Source organism: Nipponia nippon, unplaced genomic scaffold (assembly GCF_047370975.1).
Source record: "Nipponia nippon isolate SJK-2023a ecotype South Korea unplaced genomic scaffold, ASM4737097v1 scaffold_1, whole genome shotgun sequence".
NCBI lineage: Eukaryota > Metazoa > Chordata > Aves > Pelecaniformes > Threskiornithidae > Nipponia > Nipponia nippon.
This window is the reverse complement of record NW_028262290.1, coordinates 150,721,446-150,741,634: the sequence shown is the minus strand read 5'-3', so window position 1 is coordinate 150,741,634 and position 20,189 is coordinate 150,721,446. Positions and strand designations below refer to the sequence as shown.

The 20,189-nt window shown below is 38.7% G+C and overlaps 1 protein-coding gene across 22 annotated transcripts in view; it reads right to left on the bottom strand.

Moving 5' to 3' along the window:
* Positions 1 to 20,189, bottom strand: part of SVIL (supervillin) — a 142,498-nt gene that overhangs the window by 12,040 nt on the left and 110,269 nt on the right. For 13 of the 22 annotated variants that reach the window (XM_087777815.1, XM_087777833.1, XM_087777702.1 and 10 more), the window contains 14 exons: positions 18,159 to 18,236; positions 17,511 to 17,579; positions 11,580 to 11,730; positions 7,873 to 7,962; positions 7,704 to 7,790; positions 6,432 to 6,609; positions 5,989 to 6,161; positions 4,583 to 4,738; positions 3,704 to 3,840; positions 3,046 to 3,193; positions 2,776 to 2,921; positions 1,726 to 1,901; positions 1,481 to 1,625; positions 869 to 1,145 (listed from right to left, as the gene is read on the bottom strand). In XM_087777815.1, coding sequence (XP_087633941.1) covers positions 869 to 1,145; positions 1,481 to 1,625; positions 1,726 to 1,901; positions 2,776 to 2,921; positions 3,046 to 3,193; positions 3,704 to 3,840; positions 4,583 to 4,738; positions 5,989 to 6,161; positions 6,432 to 6,609; positions 7,704 to 7,790; positions 7,873 to 7,962; positions 11,580 to 11,730; positions 17,511 to 17,579; positions 18,159 to 18,236 — 2,011 coding nt within the window. The remainder of the gene's footprint in view (positions 1 to 868; positions 1,146 to 1,480; positions 1,626 to 1,725; positions 1,902 to 2,775; positions 2,922 to 3,045; positions 3,194 to 3,703; positions 3,841 to 4,582; positions 4,739 to 5,988; positions 6,162 to 6,431; positions 6,610 to 7,703; positions 7,791 to 7,872; positions 7,963 to 11,579; positions 11,731 to 17,510; positions 17,580 to 18,158; positions 18,237 to 20,189) is intronic. The other 9 variants (XM_087777786.1, XM_087777873.1, XM_087777855.1 and 6 more) reach the window with 5 other exon arrangements.

The following is a 20,189-nucleotide window of genomic DNA, read 5'->3' as shown; positions in this document are numbered from 1 at the left end:
TTTACAGTTCAGTGTTAGTGTTACCCACTTCTCCCAAGACTTACAAGCGTTTGTATTTTTCTTGGATTTACCAGTATCTGAACTCAACGATCCTGAATAAGACCCACTTACATTTTTTGGCTAAAAGCCTGAAGCTATATAGCTGTTATACTGCTTTCAACCAATTTTATTATTTTCCTATTTGGAACAATCATTTTTAGATTATTTTTATTTTACTTACCACAAAAGCCACCTATTCTTAGTTTAGTGCCAGAAAGGAGAGTTCCAATGAGCATACTGAGCTGACTGATTCTCAACATTTATCTGCTGCTCTCAGGTTCTTTGTCAGAACACTGCTAAAAAGTTTTCCACTTGAGACTGAAACCCATAGCAAAGGGTTTCCAGAAACAGCAAAAAGGACAGCAAGGGCAATGAGTTGGCAAGGGCTTTTCCTGTTATTGTTACTGTTCTCCATTACCCAGCAAAGGCTTTCCTTGTTGCTAAGCCTACCTCTCTTGCAAGACATTCAGACCATTGTCATTAGTCCAGCTGCCTAGTTATTTTGGTGTTAAGCTGTGGGCACAATTCTGGCTTAACGAGCTGTCCTGTGAACACGTACAAAACCACTGTTGGGTAAAAGCAGAGATGCACAGTATTACATTTGATGTATGAAAAATAACTACAACTTTTTTTTTTAATGCTTTCTTTTAAACAAAATAAAATAATAAGCTCTGCTTCTTAATGGCCTAGGAAGGCTAAATTATCATTTCTAACCTTTAAAACAATTTCACATCCAAGTAAGCCTAGGTCTGGATCTCACTACTAACAGCAGCAGTTTCAGCTGCACTTCTCCATGTTTCAGCAGGATGAAATGGAATTGTTCACTAACCTGTAGTGCTCACCATGTACTTCCACTTCACAACGTATGTGTCTCCCTCATGGAACTGCCCTATGCTTTGCTTAGGCAGTCTACTATAATCGAATTCCAGGATGTGCCAGACATCCACAGATGCAGTGATAATTTCAAACTGCCTCCCATCTTCTCCTTCTACAAGTCCATAGCCCCGGCCAATATTCATTCCATCCAAGACTGTGCCTACAGTCGTTTGGGGCACAGCTACCATTAGCATGACATCGTATGGTTTAGAGTCAGATCTGGATTCTTCCTGTCAAAAAACACAGAAGAGATTTCTTTGAGCATAGCTTTTTTTCTTCTTACCCCAGTTCCACTCAAACAGTTTGACTCCTGCCTATTTCAGTACTTTAATATCTTGTCATCATTTGATGCCTTGTCAAAGCCACCTTGGCAGTATTCATTGAGCTGCTTGGCACCAATGTAAAGCAACTCTCTGGGTTCACTGTAGGTGGTGATGTTCTGACTGCTAGGTCAAAGCCTGCAAGATAAAGAAAGTGCTCTGGATCCTTGAGAACAAGCTTCCCTGGCTTCCATCCCAGATAGGTCATCTAGTTTGAAATACCTAGCATTGCTTATTATATGCACCTTCTGGTGAAGGGATTCACTAGAGTTCTTCTCATTGAGTTTCTTCAGCTCTGTCCAATCAAGGAATTTTTCTTTGAACAGTATGGTCTCATTATGTTCTGTGAGTCTGCCAAACACAGCCCAGTCTGGGCGTCCTTGTCCCTTTCTGTACAAGGGAACAAAAGAAACAGAATCAAATTAAACACTGTGAAATAAGGGCAAGAAAACTAAGTTTCTGCAATGAGACTAAACTCGAGTTTTGATACCTGGGTATGAGGGGATTGCATTCCCCTGGGTCCAGAGGATTTATGTCACAATTGGAGTAGTCAAAGGTGCCATTCCACAAGTGTTTTGCCAGCTGGAATGCCACTTTTCTTTGTGCTAAAGTAACTTCCTTTCCATGCCATACGTATACTTCACTGCCAAAATCAAACACCAGCACCTAAAAACCAAACCAAAACAAAAAAACAACCTCCCATTAGGTTAGGTGATACCCTGATCCTCCAGTTTCTTAGTGCTGCAAGCTGACAGCGCATTGAACACAAACTCCTCCAAATATCTGAGTTTCTGCAGTGACACTAACAACTAGCACGGCAATGAAACTAAGGCCAGGGCAGTGGTCTGCACAGTGACGTCTAATTGTTGAGGATGACGGGAAACAAGTATGGGGAATGCTATGAGTTGTACCTTTAGGTGGTAGCTAGGTGACTAGCAGATTAGAGAGCTCTTACTACTAAAAACCTGATTCTCTGTTGCATGACTGATGGCTGTCCAGTTACAGCAGCTTTCACTGACATTTAGACCTATGCTTTGTCCTGCAGCTGGGGAAGGCTGACACAACATACAGCATGGGTAACTGGCTCAGCAAACAGGCAGCAACTTGAATACTTTCAAGAAAATGCATCATGTCTTTATTTTGGAAATCTGCTCTCATTCCTACTTAGGTGGGTGAAATAGTTGTTTGAAAGGGAAAAGTCTGCTAAGGATAGAAATAAAAATGCCTGAAAGGGAAAACAGGTTTTTATTTTGTTTTGTTTTTCTGAAGTGCTACCTGTTTTGCACTTCATGACTTTGGACTGAGCCACTGACGACAAAAAGATTTACACTTCCTAAAACAGTATTTCACTTTAAAGATAACATGATCTAATTTCTTGAGACCTGAAGCACACTCTGGACAGCAAAGTGTTCAGAAACTTTTCAGAACCACAGAGGATCCAATTTTCAGTGAGCCTCTCCATGAGCATTTGCAGTTACTGAAAGTCGTTACTAGCTATATGTTCCTGCACTTACCACAGGAGCAGTAAGTGGCACAATACCTCTTTTGGTTGTAGCAGGGTACATTTTGGCACCTTTCCCCAGTAGTCATCCTCAGGAATGAGTTTATCCTCTACAAGGCGGTAAATGCAATTTGTTTCTATTATTGCAGCTTCATACATTTCATCTTCATCAGGACTACCAGCAGCTTAACGAAAAGATTGTCAAAAACAATAAAAAAATTTAACATCCAACTATCTTTACTAAAGAGAACCGACTCAACTGTTTTACTGTGATAGAACATCAGATACCCAAACTGTAAGAATGCTTACACTGGTAATTTGTCTGTCCACCAAGGAGTTTCCAGAAGTCTTTGGCTGCATGGGTATGGGTATTTATTCCTTCTTCTATAGTCTGTATATAAGAAGCTCTACAGCCAAGTTCCCTCTTTGTCTGAATTAAAGTTGCAAGTTCTGAAGCCTAAGAGATTAACAGTTATCTGAACAGGATTGCTTAAGTCTTCGGAATACTTGTGCATATCTTGTTCAGGGAGAAGGCAAAAGTAGATAGGATATAACAGAGCAAATAGCAGGAGAAATGTGTATTACTTGTTGCACTAAATAAACAGACACTAGAGAAAATGTTACCGAAATACATTCATTCTTTCATTTGCCTTAAAACAAGACTTGATCTTAATGAACATGGGAATAAAAAGAACATCCTGCAATTCAGACTATTTTTTGTTTGAGTGCAAATCTGTTTCCTCAGGATATCCTCTTTTCTCTTGCAGCTTCACAGCCTACACACTCTTATGTCAGCTTTCATTCAGTGCACAGGCTAAAACATACTTACAGGAATCCTGCATATCTACCTGTCACTATCAGTTACATGCCACTTTTTGAGACAACTGGCACCAAGACTCAATTACATCAGAGACAGACGCTGCAACAGCTCTAAAAATAAATAATAAAAAACCCCAACAGTACTAACCTTTGCTTTTTCTATGACATTTGCAAACTCTCCTACCCATAAGAAACAGAAATGTGGAGTTAACAACAGGAAACAGTCTCCACTGTTCAGTGACGAGGCCCTTGGTTCAACTAATCTTGTTTGAACATGTCTTCTTCCTAAAGAGAAAACAAAGCTAATTATATTCCTTTGACTACTGCTATCAAATGCCAAGATCTAATTTGTTTTGAATGAAATACAAACAATCCCAGCACATTTAGCAAAATATATGGAAACACTGTTAAAGAATACTACTGTGGAAAAAGGGTTTACTCACAGGAAGCAAAAAAACCATTGCCTCCTATCAACTAATATTTCTATTACTTCCTGTTCTTGCTTTAACAACTTTGTGTCCTTCTGGAAAGAAATGAATTAAGTAAATGGCAGACAGCAGCCGAATTCCAGAATCCTTTACATTTGCTTAAGTGAAGCTATAGCACAGTTTCTGTAGGCAGTAAAAAGTTTTAAGAATTTTACTTTGCCAAAAAAGTAGCTATTATTTTGCAGAATCAGATACATTACTATGCACTGTAAGGGGAAGTGGAGCAAGAACACTGTCATGTCACTTCCAAGTTATACAGAGCACTGGAAGAATGGGACAGTTCAAAAATTTCCACAGGAGATGGCTAGAATTTGTGAAATATTCTGTTTTCTCCTTGGAAAACACACACCAGTGGCCACAATGCAAACCTATTTGTAAAGTCTTACATTTGTCTCACAGTTCTTGCCTATTCTTTTCGGTTTTGGACTTAAATCTCGAGCTGGAGATCTAGAACAAGTTAATCATTGAACTGTAGTAGCAACTCCCATATGTTACAATCAGCCTATTATGTGTGGAAAGTAAAAGCGGTTCCAGCATACCTTTAATTTGCAGCAGCATTAGCTTCTTGTATGGCACAGCACTGTTGTTAGAGTTTTGCTCTGTTAGATTAACACTCCGCAGGCTAACGTTGCTGAAGTTCTCTTTGCTTGCCAAGCCAGCAAGTGCTACTTCTGAGAAATTTGAGTTTGTAGACACTTGTACATAGAAAGAAGTTGGAGGAAAAAACACACAAAACAAAAAAAAAAGGACAAAATTATAAAAAAAATTGGTTGTTTCATTAAAAAAATTATTTCCCCCCCATTATCTCCAGTTTTTCTCCTTCTCAATAGCAACAGCAAACCCAGGTTGAACTCAGATTAATTGCTAGCCCAAGAGCTTTGTGGGTTTAGTAGTACCTAAGTTTCTCAATACCATCCAAGAGTAAACTGTCAGTGTCAGAATTATGTTATTTGGCAGAAATACCAGCTTTGCTAGGAAACACGTCTTACCCAATATTTTGTGAAGTACTGTGTAGATCTTCAATGCCTTATATTTGATTAATGATAAAACCCAGCAGAGTAGCCAAGGCTAATTAACTGAAATTCCCTTCAAATTTGTCTCAGCCAGTGTGATGTAACAGCCGTTTACATTTCAAAGTCTTAGTCATGTTTTACTGTAAACCTAAAGCCTAAATTCTTGGCTACTTTTGCTTATTTCTCAACCAAAGACAAAGCACTTCATGAATTTATAACTCAGGGATATGCTTCTCATCAAATGGCAACAAAGTATTACACATATAATTAGTGTTTTCATCAATACAGGCAATGTTTAAAGATGGTCTCCCTTTATTCAAATGTAATAAGGAAAAACTTGTACCCAAAATGCTAAAAGTGGCTTGACAAACCTTTGAGTAAATTTTACAATCATGTCTCTTGCTGTCCCTCTGGTTGTCAGGAGAAAGCAACATCACAAGTAAAACAAAGTCCTGCCACAGAGCACCGATCCTTTATGGAAATTAATCTTTCAGAGTCAAGAAGGCTAATTCCAGTTTCTGAGAGAAAACTAGGACCCAAAATTGAGGCCAGTGTACCTGAACAAAAGTTTATTCTTGCCAGCTCTCCCCGCCAGCATAACATAACACTAGCTCTGCTTTCCTTGATCTCCTGTCCTCACTCTGCAGGCGTTGTGGCACTCCCTCTCTCTGCACAAGGTGACTGTGCTAAAAATAAATAATTAAACCTACGCACAGGAGGTGGCTGTAGGTAGCTTTCCCTGAGGAAGTCACACACACCCTTCTCTCTAGACCTCCTAGAGAGCCTACATTCAACCTTATACCTCAATCAATTTATTGCCTCTCAGAAAACACATTCCATTCCTTCAGTTATGGTTTTTGTGGGGGGATTTTGTTTTGTTTTTAATTAAAATAGCAAGACAGTGTCTTGTACAAATCATCCTGTTAGCTTACTTTTTTCTACTTTCATTCGCTTTGACTCCATGAAGGCAACATTCAGTCTTTGTTCAGTATATTCATGAAGAATGTCTTCTCTTGCTGCCAGCATTTTCAGGGGGTTTCTTGAGGACTGGACTCTGCGTGTAGGCCTAACTGCACGTTTGTGCTCTGCTACAGAAGATATTAACCTGAAAAACAAGCAGTGTTTATGATCATCAGTTAATTTTCCTAGTCAGAATCATCTAATGACAAGAGATTTGCTTTGATTTTGGGTGTGATGTTTGTCAGGAAATCTGGATCAGTTCCTCAATTCAGGCAGAAGAGTGATTTCAGAAATGTGTGGAAGAAATGGACATGCTCACTGCTAAGATATCCACAAGATGACATAAAGCTGAACATTTTGACCACCGCCCCTATGTCTGCATTCATAACAATGGAAAAAAAAAAATAGTTCTTACTTTGGTGCATAAGGATCAAAGATGGCATCAAAGTCCTCATCAAGGTCCAAAGGCACTGAGGAGGAAGGGAAATCCACATGGCGATAAAATTTGGAAAACGTTTCATCATCATCCAGCTTCATCACCTCTTTCACAGATTTTCCTGTAACTGTCAGCACTGTCTCTTGCATCCCGGCAACTGCAGGAAAAAAACCAATAAATAATCATTCTAGAGTCTCTAACTCTAGAACAAATAAACATGGCTTGTTTGGTAGTTGCTGGGGTGGGGTTTTTTTGGGGTGGTGGTGTGTTTTGGTTTTTGTTTTTGTTGTTTGGGGTTTTTTTGTTTTTGTTTTTGTTTTTTTTTTTTTACATTGATGGAATTTGAAGGAGAGATGGTAAAAAGTCTGTTGGAAAAGAATGATAAAAACAGTGTAACTGCTACTCATATGCAATAATCTTTATTACAAAATGGCTTGGAAATATGGCTGAATAAAAAGTTAGGCATTATCAAAAAAGAGTTGTTTTGGTAGAATGATATAAGCACTTTATGGTCTTGTATATCCCATCTTGCCTCCAACCACATAATTCCTTCCTTTGAAAAGATCTACTAGAAGGACAAGTGGAAAAGTCGCTACTGCAGACAAGTGAGTATGGGACAATCGTTATCCTATGCTAGTGCCTCCTCTGCTGAAATGTGAATACATTTGTAATTTCTAGAGTGTCAAATACCATAAACGGAAAGATTTTTGTCTTACAAATGGAGGACAGACACATGAGATGGAAACACCAGAGAACTCTAGACAGGTTCATAAGTAGCCTACAAGCTGTACAAGGAAACTGTATGAGCTGCTACAGAGAGCCAGTTTTCAGAAAAGCAGGAAGGTGAATGAATTGTGCTTGGGAGCACTTAGTGTCGTATCTTGATTTTAATAAGATTAAACTACATTTAAAGCTGTTTCACTGTATATGGCAATATGGTTCAGACTGGCTGTGTCATTTTAAGAAATTTTGCTCTCAAGAAGAATGTGTACATCGTGTATAGAGAAAGAAGGAAGTTATTTTGGCATTTGTGATTTATTTTATTGCACATTTGTAATACAATAGCATAAGGCTTTTTTGTTAAAATTTAGCAAAGACTGAATCACAAAAATAAACTCTGTGATCAGTAAGTGCAGTCTGAACAGAGAAATATTCAGCTTCTGTTACCAGATATTTTAACTAAGAAGTACTTTAAGAGATTTACTGAAGTCGGAGAGTGGATACATTGCCACCTTTGGTAACTCTACCAACCTTTGTTATTCAGCCTTCCCAAGAATGACTCCAACTTGTCAAGCTTCATATCCGATTCCAATTGCATATCAGGCCTGGCTTCAATTTCTAAGCAAACCAGAAAGTAAAACTTGTTAATTGACAGGAAGTAAAAAAGCCTGAATATATTTCAGCCATTTTTATTCCTTACCTTCCAAGGGTTTCGTAACTGGAGTGGTAGACTTCTGCCGGTTACTGAAAGGGGACGCTACTGGTGTTAGTGCACTTGGAGAAGCCAGGCCTGCATAAGAACACAGAACATAGGAAATGCAGTCCTGGATCAGCCCACGTTTCCAACAATTATGAGAAGGGAAGCTGTTTAGGGAAAGGTATTATTCTGGTTCTGTTCAGTATCTTTATCAAAGATCTGGATGAGGGGATCAAGTGCACCCTCAGTAAATTTGCAGACGACACCAAGTTGGGCAGGAGTGTTGATCTGCTGGAGGGTAGGAAGGCCCTACAGAGGGATCTGGACAGGCTGGATCGATGGGATGAGGCCAATTGTATGAGATTCAACAAAGCTCAGTGCCGGGTCCTGCACTTGGGTCACAACAACCCCATGCAACGCTACAGGCTGGGGGAGGAGTGGCTGGAGAGCTGCCTGGTGGAAAAGGACCTGGAGGTGCTGGTCGACAGCCACCTGAACATGAGCCACCAATGTGCCCAGGTGGCCAAGAGGGCCAATGGCATCCTGGCTTGTATCAGGAATAGTGTGACCAGCAGGACCAGGGAGGTGATAGTGCCCCCATACTCGGGACTGGTGAGGCCGCACCTCGAGTACTGTGTTCAGTTTTGGGCCCCTCACTACAAGAAGGACATGGAGGTGCTCGAGCGTGTCCAGAGGAGGGCAACAAAGTTGGTGAAGGGTCTGGAGCACAAGTCTTACAAGGAGCGGCTGAGGGAACTGGGGTTGTTTAGCCTGGAAAAAAGGAGACTGAAGGGAGACCTTATCTCTCTCTACAGCTACCTGAAAGGAGGTTGTAGCGAGGTGGGGGTTGGTGTCTTCTCCCAGGTAGCAAGCAACAGGATGAGAGGAAACGGCCTCAAGTTGTGCCAGGGGAGGTTTAGATTGGATATTAGGAAAAATTTCTTCATGGAGAGAGCGGTTAGGCATTTGAACAAACTTCCCAGGGAAGTGGTGCAATCACAGTCCCTGGAAGTGTTCAAAAAATGTGTGGATGTGGTGCTTAGGGACACGGTTTAGAGGTGGAACTGGCAGTTAGGTTAAGGGTTGGACTCGATCTCAGAGGTCTGTTCCAACCTTAATGATTCTATGAAAGCAGATGAGCCTGGCCACTTCCTACAGTCCCTCATACTTCCCCAGCTTCCACAACTGTTGTATTAGGGATGGCACAGTGTACTGCCCTGCCTGCTTCTTAAGTCAAGAGCAGCCTCAGAAACTGTCCCATTTACAAGAACAAAGCTCTGTTTCCAAGTGTCTGTAAGCAAGCTAACAGAAGATACATGCTTTCTTTTGAATACAGTCATTTTGCTTGTTTTCAAGGTAGTAGCAGTTCACCTGGTCTACATTTTGGACTCTGGTCCTACCACAAGCCACATTTTAAAAACATGCAACTGTTCGGAACAAAAAGATATGGTTAGCAGGGAAATTACCATGTTCTTGCTTGGCACCTTCACCACCCCCTCACCCCCGTTTTTTAATTTAAACCCATCTCTATTAAAACACATAGCAGGATGCATCTGACCTATGAATGCTGTCCCTGGATTAAGCAGTAATTCTTGGGCCCTGTTGCATTTTTAAGAACACAAGGAAATGGAAGTAAAAATAGAAGTCAGAGTCCACACCATATCAAACAGTAATCCCTCCTTTTGTTGTACTCTCCTCCCTCCTTTTCAGTAACTATCATAAAGCAATTCATTCTGGACCCAGTGGATAAAATAAGATGATTTTGATTTAGTTCTTTTCACGTGAATCTGCATTGCTCTAGTAAGAGGAATGGCACTGTATAGGTTTCATGTTTTTTATTAGGTAGAAAAGCATACTGAAGCAAAGAATTGCTTCTATTGCCTCTTGTTGCCTAGATTTTCAGTAAATGGAGAAACTGACATTTAAACATTCCTCCAATATCTATTTCCACTTAGCCATAGCTTACTAATTACTGAGCCACATAAGTTTAAGCCTTTAGTTACTTTGATCAGATTAAACCAACATCGTGCTGGAAGAATATATACTAACCACGTTTCCACTATCTTTACTGCAACTCCTCGCAAGTCATAATTGTCAAACACCAAGATAGATTTAGAATGTAATCAAGTATCTTTTCCACAAACAATTTTTTTCCCTGTTACCTAAGAGACTCAAAATTCCAGCAGGTTTTAAGTCAACTGGTAAAGCCTTCATCAAGACGCACTTGAGAGGACACACCTCTTAAGCAGCTCTCCCAAGACCTAATCCACAAGACCACATTGAGAACCACTTCAGATGCTAGTAAAGGATCACCTTCCAATTAGGACTGAAAAATTTTCAGCCATAAGAAGCAATTAAAATACAGCATCTGTGCACGTGTATAACAAGGACTTAATTTTGCATTGCTTTCTCATCATCCCTTAAATTAAAAACTCATCATGATAATTTATTCCTTTAGGCAGCAAAAATAGCACACATCTGAATAAAATCCCACTTGGGCTACTTTTATTGATGCCACTGTCACAGGATTACCTTGCTTCTCCAAAAGAATGATTGCAGCACCTGAAGAGATCCTTTCAAGGTATTTTTGTTTTCCCCTTAAGAAGAGCAAATGCTATCACTTTATATTCCTTTCCAAAGACCAATCTATTTGGCAAAAAGCAGTCTGTGGACAACTGAACGCTTTTTCTTGGCGGCCCTCCAAAACAGGTTAGTCTCTAAACACTGACCATTGGCGTTTCTAGCAGCAAAACAATGCAAGCAGCAGCTAAAACGTTACTAATAGATGTAATTCCTAATAGCATGTACCTGTTTATCTGCCAACAGAATGTGGCTTGGATTGCAAATGGAGTTACTCCCTGTTGCAATACTGCCCTCACCCCACAATGATTTTTTTGATGGGTGTCATTCAACTCAAGGTTCATTGGTGTTGTGTTTAATAACCAAGCTCTTGCAACAAAACAGTATTTAGTATTCATTAACCATAAGAGATCGGTTTAGGTGCCTTCTTCCCAAAGCTATCATCTTTCCAGGTGCACTGCATGAACAGCTATGTTTCTGCCACGTACAGCCTTTAGAGACTCCTGTCCACTTCAGAAGAATGATTGCATCTGGAAACAGTGACTGAATTCAAGAGATCCCAAAAATGTCAACATTGCTCCCTTGTCATTTCTACTCTCTAGATCTATGCAGAAATCTGTTCAGTGATTTCTTCAGCCAAACACAACACTACAAGCTGTTGTCCAAAACAGCATCCATAAAAATAACACGTGTTTGCTAAATATTCCCAGTGATCCTAGGAGCGGGGCAAGTGCCAGCAATAGCAATGACTAGATTTCACAACTTCTCTCTAGACAGTGCACCTGGGTTTTCAAAGGAAGAATAAATAAGAAAGAATAATCCAGCTGTGCCCTCTGGGTTGTATTAGAAGGAAAACAAAACATATGACTGTCCAGGTGATTGACTACCACCAGTCAGACAGAGCCCAGTAATAACTGGATGGTAGTGCAACAGCGCAGAACAAAATGGATCTGTACCAACAGCCACAAGAAGCTAGAGTGAACAGTCTCATGACACGATATTCAGTTAAAGATAAACAGTCCTCCTCTTGCTAAACATGGATGCTGTTTCTGCATAGCTTTAGCTTGACTTTATTTTGACTAGACAAATAAGCAATGGCTTATTTATATTAGGATCATTTCATCACTGACCTTTTTTTACCATTCGGCCAGCTACAGTGAACTGCGTTGAGTCATTGGCTGCTCCTTTACCCTTGGACTTCCAGGCTTCTTCTCGAGCTGTAATCAGGTGTTTCCTTTCTTCAATGGTCATCTGACTCTCCTGGTTATCTGCCATTCTCTGCTTTTTTGGGGGAAAAGAGAAAGAGATGTTTAAAAAACAGATAAACTAATCAGGATATAACAAAGGACTGGCTGAATGTTTCAACTACTAGCTGTAGAGGGAAGAGAACAGGAGAACAAGCTGCTAAAGGAAAGACACAGACACAGCTTAGTGACCCTGACCCTGAGAAGCTTCATTGTCTTGCTGCCCCATTACACTGTGAACAAAAGGTTTTGGTCTATGCTCTTTGACTTTTTCTTGAAACTACCAGCCAAGGCAAACAGCATCCCTCTAAGCAAAGCAAACCATTACTCTGCATATGAGTGTTTTCCAGACATTGTTCTTTTGAAGCATGACTTGCTACACTAGTGAGATCACTAAACTGACTTTCAGCAGATGTTTTCAAGTGTGCAAATCTGCAGGTGGCACAGGGAATAACAATGAAGAAATGTAACTTCAGTTTGTGATTTCTGAATCACTCTCTTACAGTAACTCAATTCTCTAGGCAGAATCAGCAGCCTTAGCTCTCCAGAGGCTGCTCACTTTAGTCCCTATGTCAGCTTGCTCTACTGAATATTTTTCCAATGACTGTGATCATCTCCCTTTTTCTTTTTTTTTTTTTTTTAGGTCACCCTCAGCTTTCCTCACTTGCTTTAGAGGGTAGCAGCCAACAGCTTGAGTGATTAGAAGCAGCTAGGAGCACTGAGTATCTTAGGGCCCTCCTAACACAAAGGATTGATGATGGTACATTAAATAGGAAAGAAACTGAATTTACATACTCTGCTGTAGCTAGGTCAGGCCAAAGAAATATTACTTCAATGCACTTATCTTAAAAATGTAGCAACATTTCAGGGATTATATTGCATAGAAATCAAGTATAAAAGTATTTTTAGTGCATGGGACTGTCAACTCTAGAATTACTTCCAAGTTGTGTGCCATTTGGCATTTTTCTTCACAACCTAGCTGCTAGAATTGAAAAAAACACATGAAAATCTAAAGCTTTATCACAGCTCTACCTCATACAACCACAGAGGGGAAATGAAAAAGGACCCAAAAGCTTGTGAACATAAACACTCTTCTCTGTTTCAAGATACAAGGAAGAGATATAAACCCAGACATTCTTATTTATTTCTTTGCTTAAAATGAAACAGACGAAATAAATCAGTCACTTTATATAAAAACTCGTGACTGCGGAGGACACACCAAAACAGAGATTTTGTAGCTTTCAGCATTTACCAGGAACAGTACTCATCAGCCAGAAGAGTAAAGACAAGCCAAGGAGTGGCTTGTACAAGGACTAGGACATGAGAGCCCTCCACTCCTTCCTCTGGTTCTGTGTACCTCCGTAGCCTTCTGCAGGAACGCCTGCTCTCAATTTATTAGGAAAAATAGCTGGGCAGCCAGACACTATGACTGCAAGCCATGATAATCAAGATAAAAACCTCTGATTTTTCCCTAGAACTCTAAAACATTCAACAGAAATAACAAGATGCAAGTCTATTCAGTATTGCTTCCTCTTCTATTTAAAGCATTCAGATGCTTTTACAAAAACACTGGAAGTAATCTCTGTTCACTTCCCCCAATCTCTACCTATTCCAATGTCCGAAGCACAGGCACCTCTGGGATGAACAGCTGGTAGAAAAAAAACCAACAGCAACATACTAAAGGAGATCTTGGCAGGAAATTAATATATACCTAATGAAACCACAAGTGAAATTTCATACACAAAACAAATACTTCTAACTTAGTGAGGATGCTGACTTCGATTACAATATCAGGGGAAGTGAGTGAGAGGCAGGAAGAAGTAGAGTCATATGGATCCTTTCATATGTATTATTTATACTTTTTTAAGTGACAGGGGGCTCAATTTTGAATTTAGTCTCCAGCAAATACCTGAAGCTCCAGAGTCTGTAGAGCTACTGGAAATTCTGAAGACACAGACATGGAATGCATATGTGTTAATCACTACACATGTAAATTGTAAGAAAGATCACGAGTAATTCTGAAGCCTTGTCAAAGGACATGAGAGAGTAAGTAGCTGTCTAATGGTAGAAACAAACTTTTTTACTTTTTTTTTTTTTAATGGAAGATTTCAAGCTGCTCCATTGGGCAAAACATCCTTGGAATTCCTAAAAAAAAAACCAAATCAGACTGGATGTGTACGTTACAGAACTCCGAGCAATTCCATATTAGATCTCTTCATAATGCATGAAGACTCCCACCTTCCTCTAGTAATAAACAAATTGACTAAAAAAATCATAAGCTGAATAGACACCAAGCACCCCCTAACCCATTTAATTTGCTATAACAGTCCTGGTGAAAAACAAAAGTATGTGTGATGCTTAAAAGAAAGAATAATTTGCTATAGCTGGAAAACTAACATAAGCCAATGCAATTGTCAAAATAAATTTCAGAAGTTACACCTGGTAATTGGGAGTAGTTTAGAAAGCCTTCACAATTGCCAAATGACAGCATTTATGGAGGAATGAGTTTGTCAAAGCACATTCTGGTTGGGAGAAAATATGGCAAAAAGGTAAAACTCGACAAGCTTTTAAGTGCAAATTTTATTTCCAAGTTAAAAAAAAAAAAAAGATACAAAAGAAGAATAAATCTCAAATTTGTAATTGTGACATTTTGATAAGGGGAGCTAAAGACTCCACTAAAAAGCCAAAACAAGAATTATTTTAGTGTATCGGGAATAAAAAAAAAGCTTAGGAAGACAACAGCCCCAATGCTATTTTGCCATTAAACAAGAAAAGGCTGTGACATTCAATGAAATACCCTAATTTGTCATGAAAAATACATCCATGTGTTCACTGATATCTCTTTTTTCAGACAAATGATAAAGTCCTAAACTGAAGTGAAACTGAAAAAGGATCAGATGAATTGGCATCCAACAACATGAAAGAACTGGAATAGGAGATGCCCTGAACACAAGCAGTGATTTTAAAAGAAGCCTTTGAAAATGGGAAAATATATAGGACTGATAAAAGCTCGGAGGGGGACAATATTTAGAAGAAGTAGAACTAAAGCATGTAGGTACAGGTCACACAAGCTGTGTGTTGTTCCAGACGCTCATGGGAAGACTGCTGTAAGACAATCAATAAAGAATCAAAGCACAGGCACGTAATTAATGCCATTCCACATGGCATTATGGAAAACAGGTTTAATCAAAATGGTAAGTTTGATGAGATCAAGTATGATTAAATATGTTAACACAGTTACCTCTGATTTCTTTAATATATTTGACTTAATCACAGATGACATTCTGAGGTTTTTTTGAGCAATATAAAAATATCAGTGCAGCTTACAGGCTGCAAACTAGTTAACTGACTGAAAAATTATTTCTAAACAGAAAAGAGCGACGCAGTGATCTGATTTGTCCCAACTTTGATCAAAACGTTTTCATGCACATGGAAGAAAGATACAGTTCTGCTGAGAAGACCCTCAGGATGACACCAACATACAGGAGAGTGATGAAGATGAAGAAATGATCACATAGATGGGTAAAAAAAGGTTATCAGAAAAATCTGGTAAGCGAGGCTTTTAAGAGAAATGTTATTTGAAAAGGGAAACAAACAAAAACCAGCCAATTAGGAAGAGAGAAAAATTCCCATGGAACAGTTGTTCTGAACAGATAATCTGTACTGCAATAGCTCATCCATTTCCAGCCTCTACATTTCTGTCCAGAATGCTGACAATTTTGAAAAGTTTCAGGAAAGCACTAAAATACTTTTTCAAGATTTGAAAAATAATCTACCTCAGATTAAATCAGACGAGCATTTATTTTTACTGAAGAGAGTGTTAAGTTTTACCTGGCGAGAGTAATTACACATGAAAAATTACTTAGCATTGCAGTGCATTTTCTGTCTGTTGAGAGTTTAGAATAAAGACTGCGTGTTTTTCTAAAAGATCTGTTTTAAGTCTGAGAAGGAGTTATAGACTCAATGCAAGAACATTTAGCAACAGGGATTACTTTTCTCTTACTGCTTGGCTAGGCTGGATAATGATATTGGTCTTTTCTAGTACTGCAACACGTCTTGAGGGTACGCACAGGCACTCCACTGCTTTCGCAGCGTCAGTTCATGCTAAGGAAGGGCCCACATCCAGGCAATGCTCCATTTTGTACCCTACAGTTTTCCAGTCCAAGCATTGTCCGCTTTAGGTCACAAGAACACAACTGAGAGTGGTCTGTTAGCATGCTGGTTTGTTGTTTGGGGTTTTGTTTTTTGATGCAAGAAATAAGAGAATTCACGGTTTTCTATGTTGAAGACCAAGACTGCCCCTACCTGGGAGAGTCTAAACCAAGAATGAACATAGAAAAAATGTATTTTTCAAAAGGGGGATCCATTTAAAACCAATGTTATAAATTACATAAAAGAAGAATCTGAAAACTATTTATTTGCTTTTTAATACAAGTAACTTCTCTGGTTTAGGCTCCTAAGAAAAAAAAAAAGCACAAAAAGAATCCAACAACTGTACAAGTATGGAAAAGTTTCCGCATTGTTTTCCTCTGCCACTTTATATGGGTCTTGTTATAAGGAGAACACTCAAATGTAAATGCATGTCTTGCTGTTCAAAACTGGTTTGAGCAAAATGGAACATACTCAACTCATCTTTGGTGCAAACAACAAAATCATTAATTGTGCCAGAAAAAACCCAAACAAATCTGTATGCACCTTGACACTATGCTAGAAGGAAGGAGCTTTCTAAGAGGGCAGGATTAGCTCACCACAGTCAATGGAAAGATGAATACTTTTTGGGTGTTCCCCTTTTAAGAGAGATGGGATGCACAGCCCATTGAAGGACCTCCTCTCACTACTGGAGGAATATTATGTTAAGTTAGGCTATATGTTTACCTTCTAGATACATAGCCACGGTGAACTCTGCCACAACAAAATGAATAGGTTATTTGAAGTAAATAGTAATAAAGCTGTATTAAATCCAGAGCTTACAGAGAAGCAGTAACACTAACACACTTCAGTTACTAGCCCCAAATTTAATTTCTAATTAAAAAAAAAATTCAGAGTAAAATATCATCCTCAAAAACAACTATGAAAGTCAATGTGGAAACGGTAAACATCAGCAGTCAAAATTTTATCCTAGTTCCAGTAGCCTCTGCCATAATCACCATCCTCTGTTCTAGCAGTGAATACGTGCCCCTTGGATTCACTGCCATTATGCATGCTGGTCAGAATGCTCCCCACATGGGACACACACTGTATTTTCTGTGGGAATGAAGAACCCAATGGATTCCTTGTAGTACTACAACCACAGATCTGAGCTGGGAGGCAAGGGACAAGGAGGTGTAATAAAGCAGAATTAGATTTGCATAGATCTATTGAGACCTTCCAGTGAACTCTCCTTGTTTTCTCGTGATTTTCTTCAACTTGTTTCTTTGACTGCTCCCGCCTTTGCTTTTTTTACCTCTGATCATGTGAAACAGGTACTGTTTGCTCAGAGCAAGATCTAGTATTCTACTCTGCTCAAAAGACAACTTTGTTATGTAGCTCTAGCTGAAGAAAGTTTATAGTTTTCATTATATATTAATTCTTCATAAGTAAGTTCTTCAAATTGTTTATGATGGAATTGCAGAGGCATGGACATGATTTTGAGAAATGCTTCACATGAAGCTTCTCTAACATTTACTAGAACAGCAGCAGAGCTCTTTTCTCAAGCAAACACAAAGTTAACTCTGTTGCCACAAATTGCTTTGGGAACGTGCATCTTAGATCTGAATGTAATTTTCTGTCTTACTCCTCCCTCCAATAATTAAATAGGAAGTTTATACAGCATTTCACCTTCCATCTCCAAGGATGACGTTCATCAGAAATCAGAGAGCTCGATTCTTTCAAACTAGTACTACAGACCTTAAAAGAAGAAAGAGAGAGAAGCAGGAAGATGGGATGGTCAGAGAATAGAAGCAGGATGTGCCAAGGCAAAAATCCTTTAGACAGGGACTAGGGAAAAGCACTATAGCGAAGTCACCTCTGAACAAAAGCAGTTTGTTTTTTACAGTCAATAAAATAGATGATCTTATGTCTTACATTGTACATGTGCATCACTTACAGAGAAGTCAGGGTACACAGCATTTGATTCTAAAATAAATGCTATTCAGTTACATATTGTTCCTTTTATATACCCTTTTTAACAACTCGCAAGTTTTCAGTGTGATAATGAACGCAATAATGTCTCTTTCATTTACTTTCTCATCTATATAGTCTAACAGATATGGAATCTTTAGAAAAGCAACGGTAAGAGGAACATTAGCAGAATGTATATTGAAGAGTACACAGCATAGTAGCATAATACTATATTTCTTTTAAGCAGCATTTACTAAGCTGTTTAATCAGTTAAGAGGATTATTAATTTCCTATGTAAAAAAAAAACTGTCAAAATGTGCTTATTTGAAATTGTTGAGCATTTACATTGTGCAGACTTTTGCTCACCTGATTAATAGGTAGAAAAGGATGAAATTTATGGAGAGCAGGTATAACGGGAGAGTAAGTAGAAGCATATACAGGTTCCTATGACAAGGACAGAAGGAAAGCAAAGGAATTAGAAAAGAACTGGGCTATGAGAAATGGAGATTGGGGGGAAATAACTCATCTTCCCCTAATTTCTTAAAATGAAGTACATCTGAATCTTTTAATCTTCTAGAAATATTTTCCCTATTGGAAAGCCAGAGATCAAAAATGTTGTCATAATTCAACAGCATGTTTACCAAAGCCATTCCATGCAGGAATTAAACAAGTTAGGAACAATATCACTACAACTCAACACAGAATGAAACAGCACAACCAGAAGATACACTTTTCATATGCTGATAATTTTTATGTCTCTGTTTTCATGCACCATTAAATTGATGAACCATGTCAACCACAATGTGAATAATTCTGCTGCAAGTTTAATCAGACCCTACTAAATAACAAGCCATCTATTTTCTGGATGAAAGGAAAGAATGCTTGCTAAAACCCGGATACGCAAAAGCCATCTGGAGGGAATTGCTAAGCCCAGAGCACTCAGCAAAGGTGAGCTCACCATTCTAAACAAAGCCTACAAATAACCCCTGCCTCAGAGCTCGGCTTACCCAAAGCTGATTAGACACGGCTTTATCATCTATAATTCTTCTTCCTTTCTATAGGTTAAAGCAAATGTGGAACATCGCACAGAATATGGGTAAATGCAGCTCATTAGACTGGCTCAAAACAAAGCCTAATCATTACAGTTTCAGCTTTGATTAGAACTGGATACAAGCACTTGGTGGATGCCATACATGAAGTGGCTAAAACTATTACCACAGCAAGAGACTAATATTTTGCCTAAAGATCACTTTTTAAGGGCTTACCCCCTTTAAGATTTTTACACACTTCATCTCTGAATAATTTTGAATTGACTGTTCAGCCCTAGCCTTTAACACCAGTGCTGAGCTGCAATTTGAAGTTGCTGTAAGAATTAAGTGCATTTCAAATGTCATTCACTGCTTTAATGCGACGGCAATGCAGCTGATAATCACATTAATCAGGGACTCTGTTAAAAATGACTGACTACAAAATAGAAATTTTCATTCCAGTAAATCTTGCTATTTTGATACTAAGGAAAGATTTTAAAGTTAGTTACTTTTTCTACCCATGAAAAAACCCAACAAACTGGAAGTCTTCCATCCATTCATCCTAAGATGACAAATATACTAAATTCAAAATATTTTTCCCAAATAAAAGGGATTTTTTTTTTCAGTAAGAAATTTCTCAGTGTACAGTTGTTCCCCTGATGTTAGAGCTATTCTTTGAGTTGTCCAAGTATGTTTTACCGTACTTATAAATAATTTAAGAAGTCTCACAGCTTCCAACAAATTTTCCTCTTATGTGCAGCAATCATCAAAACAGATGCTGGACCTCCAAGTAAATCTCAGCTTCCCCCCTCATCTGTATCTCCTTGAGTTAATTCCTTAGTCCCTTTTTTCCCCATTTGAGGCTGCTCTGTCAGCTTTTCCATGAATTTTATGGTTTTTCTACAGTTTAGCCTACATATAAATGACTATAACACATTTGGAGAAATATCTCACCATGAAGACAACTGTGCAGAAGCATTTTGACTAGAAGTGATCGGATAGCACTATTTAATGTAACTATTTTATTAAGAGTATCTTTCAACTGTTGTTGTTTATAAGAAACCTAAATGTACCCTAATAACTTCTATTTTATACACCCTTGCTTCAATAATCAAATCTCCAGAACAAGTCAGATAACCTTTTAAGAGAGATACTCACACGCAAAAGAAAACCTAAAAAGGTGTCTGCCTACATTAACAGGAGTTAATAATAATAATAAAAGTTAATAAAAATAATTCAGGCATTATTTTGAACCAGCAGGGCATGACAGAAGTTTACACACCCTTGCTGTTGATGCATGACTGCCATGTGTGGAAATTGTATTTTAACTAGCTCAAAACACAGTAATCAATACAATTCCTGTATTATC